The sequence below is a fragment of the Mercenaria mercenaria genome, chromosome 8, assembly GCF_021730395.1.
Source record: "Mercenaria mercenaria strain notata chromosome 8, MADL_Memer_1, whole genome shotgun sequence".
NCBI classification, from domain to species: domain Eukaryota; kingdom Metazoa; phylum Mollusca; class Bivalvia; order Venerida; family Veneridae; genus Mercenaria; species Mercenaria mercenaria.
Window position 1 is genome coordinate 74,824,286 of NC_069368.1, and position 7,111 is coordinate 74,831,396.

Genomic DNA, 7,111 nt, shown 5'->3' on the forward strand with positions numbered 1-7,111 from the left:
TTGGCATACAGAGTAGATGAGCCTTATAGATTTTTGGGTCACTTGATCAAAGGTCAAGGTCTGTCAGGATGCGAGTTATATGACCCAGGGAAGTGCCTACGCATTTAATATCTTGAAAAATGAAATGGGTCCAATCGCTAAGGTGACTATGTCTTGGACTAGCTGACAAACAATGTAGAATGTCCTTTGTTAAAACGTATAGCTGGTGAGACCAAATATCTCGTATATGAAATTTTCCTCAGGCTACCTTGCCTAAATGATTCGTGTACCAATAATTCGTAAATGATTTCAGTTATGAGCTAGATAATTTCAGGGATCAGGCAAAAATCATTAAATGTTCAACTATCAACCTTCAACTCAAAATCAGCAGCTTAGACTCCTATAGGCTGGAGATACTATACTTGACTGGTCTTTGTGTCGAAGTTCCCTTCAGACAATGTCTTTGAAAAACAACATACGAGTCCTATTGAGTCCTACTCAATAATATTGCCCTGACTTCTGGAGGCTCAGCGCCTATATGCTATCACTTATAGCATTCAACTACCATATAGGTATAACCCTGATGCCTTGGCTGTACTTCGCCAATAACGCTGAACCTCGTCTATAAGCTGGAACTCTTCTACTTTCTTGGTAGATCACCAAAACCTATTTCTCTGCCTCAGCTTTCCGATGCTCAGTTCATATTTGCTATCGTCTATAGCATTCAACTACCCTTAAGGTAAAATTCCTATGCGCTGACCCTAAAGCTCGAAACCTTGTTGAAATTCTGCAACTCTTCTTCAGTCTTTGAACTTCAAACTTTTTCTTTTTAATAATTTATCCGCCCTGATAGCGTAATTGCAATAACTCATCCAGGTACTGGGATAAATTATTAGTTAAATCCTCGATGTGTCTTCAATCGCTGGATACCAAATGATCTCTCTGTCATCCATCTACCTATTTATACCTTAGCAGACGTGAGCTTTGATTGGTGCTATTTATAGAACTTGCTTCTGATTGGTTCAAATTTATACATAGTATTTTACAACGAGTACTTGCTCTAACAAATATCTGGTTCCCCTTAACTATTGTATATGACAATGTGTGATGCTGGGATCCAGCTATCGACATAATGAACCCAAATCAGCCAGAAATTACCCAAATCTTATTATTAACATCAATTTAACAATAATTATAGCAATGATAGCATGAAAAGGGAGTCAAGCACTATCTGTGCTCATGTGTTACGTTATCAATATATCAGATATACAAATTATTCTGACAAATAGCCCCCTTCTCAAGAAAATACTCATAAACAAGAAGAATAATTTGCAAACAAATCTCTTTCTCTTTTTACTATTTATTGATTTTTGTTGTTGTTACAATCAGTCACATCGTATTCTGTTTCATATAATCAATTATTGTCTACTTAAATAATCAGCACATACATTTTCTGTACCTTTAATAGATTCAGTTTTGAATCTGTAACACTGCAGAAACAATGCCCACCTCATAATTCTTGAGCTTTCTACTTAACATTTCTATATGTACTCAATAGGGCATGGTCAGTCTGGAAGATGAATTCGCTGCCATACAAATACTTTTGAAATTTCTTAACTCCAAATACTATTGATAAACATTCTCTTTCAATTACCGAATAGTTTCTCGCTCTTTGGAGCAACTTTTAACTAGCATAAGCTATAGGAAACTGTCCATCTTCATACCTCGGAAGAAGTGCTGCTCCAACCCCAGTATCTGAAGCATCACACTGTAATATAAAAGGTCGTGAAAAGTCTGGTAACCGTAGAATAGGTGCTTGTGTAAACAAGGTTTTTAAAGTATTAAAAGCTTTGGCATGTTGTTCTTCCCATACCATGTTATTAGGTTTTCCTTTCTTGATTAAGTCGTTCAGGGGGCTGCAACTTCGGAGTACGATGCTATGAATTTTCTGTAATATCCTATTAGACCCGTTCTTGTCTCTTAGTCTTAGGTTCGCCTGCATTTTTTATGCGATCTAACATATCATCTTCCATTTCCAGCTGATCATTTCCAACTTTATGCCCGATGAATGAAATATTATCATATCCTATGATCGAGACACTTTGATGGTCTTAGTGTGAGCTTTGAATCTTTAACTCCCAGAATCTGCCCAGTAACCTTTGCTGAGATCCAATTTTATAAAGAATAATCCCCTTGAAGTTTTGACCGGATATCTTCATCATTTCCCATAGGTTCTGTATCAAATTTCGTTACAGATTTCAATCGCCTAAAATCAATACAAAATCTGTTTATGTTATCTTTCTTTTTTAACATCACGATAGGGGAGTTGTATGCAGAGGTGGCAGGCTCAATGATACCAGCCTTTAACATGTGTTGAACCTCTTGATTAACCTCATTTCATTTCGCATATAGTATGGGATATTGTCTGACTCTAACAGGTTCTGTGGTGGTGAGTTCGACCTTATGTTCTGCGAGATTCGTAGTCCCAGGATTTTTTGTGAAGATGTCTTGATATTGTTTCACAAGAGATTTTATTTGACTGATTTGGTTTTCGTACAACTGAGGATTGATTTGTACATCTTTATATGTTTCCGACCCTCCTTTTCTAATAAGATCAAGTAAAGTTTCGTCATCAAACACCCCTCTCTCTGTACTTTCATCGGCCTCGATCACTGCAACGCTTACGGCAGAAATATCTTGTCTCTCCTCATACTTGAGTACACGGATATGGTAAAGCCCTATTTTATCACCTACTCTTAATTTATAGTCCATTTTATTTAGAACATCAACTACTTCGTAAGGAACTTTCCACTGAACCATTAACTTATTGTGGTTAGTCGGCAAAAGTAAAAGCACTTTATCTCCGAATTTCAAATTTCTGTTTCTGGCACTCTTGTCATAATGGTGTCGGTACGTTTCGTGTGCTTCATGAAGACTTTCTCTAGCTACCTTACATGTTTTCTCTAATCGAATTCTAAGGTTTAAAACATATTCATATGTGTTTCTTGTTTCTTGTGTTTCAGCTTCAGTCCAAAGTTCTTGAAGTAGTTGCATAGGTCCTCTGACTGTCCTGCCATAGAGAAATGGTGAGAATCCGGTACTTGCCTGTGCACCCTCTCGATATGCAAACAACACTGCTGACAAATATCTATCCCAGTCCTTTGGTTTTTGTTGACACATCTTTTTTTAACATACTTTTTAAAATACCATTCATACGCTTACAAAAACCATTGCACTTTGCGTTATACAGGGTTGTGAACATTTGTTTCAGACTGATCAGCCTACACACTTCTTCCATCAGCTGTGAGGTAAACTGGCTCCCTCTGTCACTCAAAATCTCGGATGGAAATCCAACTCTAGAAAATATATCTAGCAGAGCTTCAGCTATCCGTTCGGTCTCAATCCTAGGTAATGCAACAGTCTCAGGATATCCTGTAGCATAGTCGACCACGGTAAGAATATACCGATTTCCTTTTTCTGAAACAAGGGCAAGAGGTCCTATTAAATCCACAGCCACACTATGAAATGGTGTCTCCATTATTGGCATATCTCCCAACGGAACCTTTCTAACTTTTCCTTTTGGGGTCATTTTCTGACATATACACTACAAAACCTTGTGACATCACTAGTTAACCCAGGTCAATAAAAACTTGTTTGTATCCTATCAACTGTCTTTCTTATTGATAGGTGTCCTCCAACTATTGATACATGAGCTAAAGACATAACCCTCTTTCTGAAATGAGTTTGATTATACTGCCTTCCTTTTCTTCGAATGTTCTATACAATACATCCTTCTTGACTTCACAGAGAAACGTAAAACCACTCTTCGTCTTCATTTTCTTCTTATCCGAGGCATATGTCCACAGTTTTCCTAAGGTACTGTCCTCCTTCTGAGCTTTTTCTAATCGCTCGACATAAAGTTCATCCTGTTTGGTTTCTGCAAAATTCAATGGTTTTATTGACTGTTTTTCTTTCTCAGCCTGTGCTCTCGTTACCACAGCTGCAACAATATTTTCATTTGATGAAGACTTCTTTCCGCCACTACTCCAGTTAAGGTCTGGTCTATCAGAAGCCCCTTTTATATTTCCTATAAATAAATCACAGATCAAATTTGTCAAAACCATGGCTTCACCTTCTCCTGTAAAATATAGTGTGTCAACCTGTATCTTTGCTGAAGGAACTAACGGATTCTCCATCTCGTAACTTAAGCCGTCCATCTTCTATGTTGACTTTTACCTTTTTATCATCTAATGATACAGCTATACATGAAGCTGACACTTTCCTGTCATCGTACTGTCTGTCTTTATGCTCCTGATCTTTCTTTCTCCAGTCTTTAGGTGTAGAATCTTGTACGCCATGCCTATCTTTCTGTCTCTCCTCGTAGGATCCCCTACTGGTCAAAGCAAACCGCTTATCTTCCTCTTATTTTGGTCTCGGCACTCCCGTGCTATATGACCCGCCTTAGTATATAAATAACATACAGGCTTTTTAAAAGCTGGGCTTTCTGTTTGCTGTGGCTGAGATGAAGGTGTCATACTTTGACGATGTGGTGGTCTAATGATGAGGAATTATTTTTCAAAACCCTGTCTGAGGTTATAGTACCACCGTGTGCTTCAATGAATTGTTCTGCCAACTGTGTAATCTCAGCTCTTGACTTTGCAACTCTTTCCTTCAAGAACAAAGCAAGGTCTGTGGAACAAGTTTGGTTGAACTGTTCTCTGATCATATGGTCTTTCAGTGTTTCAAACGTATTGTCAACTTCTGCCATCTCTGTCCATCGACTGAAATATCTGTCCAGCCTTGCCATGAACTGAACTGAACTGAAAAACAGTTTCACCACGCTCTGGATTGCATACCCTGAACATCAATCTGAAACCTTACTCTGTTAACTGATAACGCTTCAGAACTGCTTTCTTTAATGCAGTATAGTCATTGGCTTGGTCTGGAGGCATGCTTGTATATACGTCAAGGCCTTTTCCTGTCAGCAATGAACTGAGGCTCACAGCCCATGTCTCTTCTTTCCATCCCTGGCTTTTTGCAAACCGCTCAAATCGTTCGAGATATGCATCCATATTATCTTTACTTACCTCGAACTTCGGGACTCTTGGCCGTAATGTTTTACTGCTTTGGTGGTCAGTCCCTTTATCAGCTGCTAAAGCTCCGGCTTCAGCCTTTATTTTTAACATTTCCAATTCCTGCTGTTTCATAGCTCGTTCTTCCTCCTTTAAAGCTCGTTCTTCCTCCTTTAAAGCTCGTTCTTCCTGTTTCAAGGCGTGTTCTTCCTTCAAGCGTTCACTCTCAAATAACCTTTACTTCTCAGCTTCTTGAGCCTCAAACCTCCGTTGTTCATCATCATGATGCCGCCTTTCCACATCTCGTCTCTGACTCTCTTCTTCTCGACTCAACATACGTTCCTCACGTTCACTATACTCCTCTTTTCTATCCACATAATCGCTAAGCTCAGAACCTGAAAAGCCCATTCGTTCTCCCACCGCCACCCATTTATCGTAGTCCATCTTGAAACCTTAAGCTGAAACTAATTCTGGAATTAAAATATATGTAGCTCAGGCTTCCATCAGTCACAGCGCCTTTTGGTACACCAACAGAACGTTAAAACCACTAGTCTCTGTACCTCCTTGGATATAGATCCCGGACGAGTCCCTAAATTGTCAGGATACGAGTTATATGACCCAGGGAAGTGCCTACGCATTTAATATCTTGAACAATGAAATGGGTCCAATCGCTAAGGTGACTATGTCTTAGACTAACTGACAAACGATGTAGAATGTCCTTTGTTAAAACGTTTAGCTGGTGAGACCAAATATCTCGTATATGAAATTTTCCTCTGGTACCTTGCCTAAATGATTCGTGTACCAATGTGATTTCCCTTTGTATATGACATAATGTGTGATGCTGGGATCCAGCTATCGACATAATGAACCCAAATCAGCCAGAAATGACCCACATCCTATTATTAACAGCAATTTAACAATAATTATAGCAATGATAGCATGAAAAGGGAGTCAAGCACTATCTGTGCTCATGTGTTACGTTATCAATATATCAGATATACAAATTATTCTGACAAGGTCACAGGGGCCAGAACATGAATAACCGTTTCCGATCAGTAAATTCAGAAACATTTGAACCAGAATGTTAAAACTTCATAGGATGATTGGACATGCAGGGAAGTATTCAATCCAGTGTATATTTACTTAACAGTCTATATACGTAGGGAATGAATCCTTTAATTCATGTAAGAGCGGGAGTTTGCTATCGTAATTCATATGAATAATCAGTCTATGAACGAAGAATTGTTTATAAAATAGGTGACTAAAAACTGTAGCTCTTTCACATCAAACCTATCTGCTTCTATTGGGTTTTAAGCCTAGGGCGCCAAGGTAAATATCAGTCGAGGCTGAAAATGTCACGTTCTGAATTGATCTCACGCACATACAATGAGATCTTTCCAGTTGCAAAATTGATAAACCCAATGGGAAATTGCAAAACTTGCATCCATACTGTGCCTTGAGAATCACAAGTGACTTGTATATTCTTAAAGACACCGATTCTGCTATGCGAGGTATGTGGCCTATGGGGATTATACGGTCTGCGTATTGGCGGAAAGGGCCAGTATACAAGACTGGACCATTGATTATATACGGTCTGCGTATTGGTGGTAAGGGCCAGTATACAAGACTGGATCATTGATAGACTAGCTTCTGTTTATCATAATAAGATACTGTGTAATACATAGATTGCAGGTGATATTTCTCACCTTTATCGCAAACCAGTTCTCACCTTCATAACGAGTTTAGAAAGCCTGATTAAATTAGAGTTAACAATATGCTGAATGATATAGATTGTCCAAGCATTGAAATGTTTGATTTATTGTCAACCAAATATGTGGTAGATTTTGTTGAAGCGAAATTGTTACCATTAGACAAATGGAAAATGCTACTAGATAGGGATATTTCCTCTAGAGGTCATGGTCGAAACAAACTTCGTACATACAGATTGTTCAAAGATAACAATTCTGTTGAAGATTATGTAAAATGTAATTTACCTTTTCACAACAGAAGTTAACTTGCTAAGTTTAGATTTGGGGTAGCACCAATAAGACTTGAAACTG

General features: G+C 38.4%; 1 protein-coding gene across 1 annotated transcript; it reads right to left on the reverse strand.

The window, feature by feature from the left end:
* Window positions 1–3,692: 3,692 nt before the first annotated feature.
* Window positions 3,693–5,495, reverse strand: LOC123565256 (trichohyalin-like). Its single transcript, XM_045359125.2, has 4 exons — window positions 5,317–5,495; window positions 4,861–5,274; window positions 4,140–4,369; window positions 3,693–3,916 (listed from the first exon to the last, which is right to left on the reverse strand). The coding sequence occupies exons 1-4, from the start codon at window positions 5,493–5,495 to the stop codon at window positions 3,693–3,695; spliced, it is 1,047 nt and encodes a 348-aa protein (XP_045215060.2).
* Window positions 5,496–7,111: the final 1,616 nt, after the last annotated feature.

What these genes read in the sequence shown, in the direction of transcription:
- LOC123565256 (XM_045359125.2), bottom strand. Translation starts at nt 5,495, where the DNA reads ATGGACTACGATAAATGGGTGGCGGTGGGAGAACGAATGGGCTTTTCA. An exon ending in AAGCGTTATCAGTTAACAGA is followed by an intron (nt 4,370 to 4,860) that starts GTAAGGTTTCAG and finishes TTTGACCAGTAG; the next exon opens with GGGATCCTACGAGGAGAGAC. An exon ending in TTCCTTCAGCAAAGATACAG is followed by an intron (nt 3,917 to 4,139) that starts GTTGACACACTA and finishes TGAATTTTGCAG; the next exon opens with AAACCAAACAGGATGAACTT.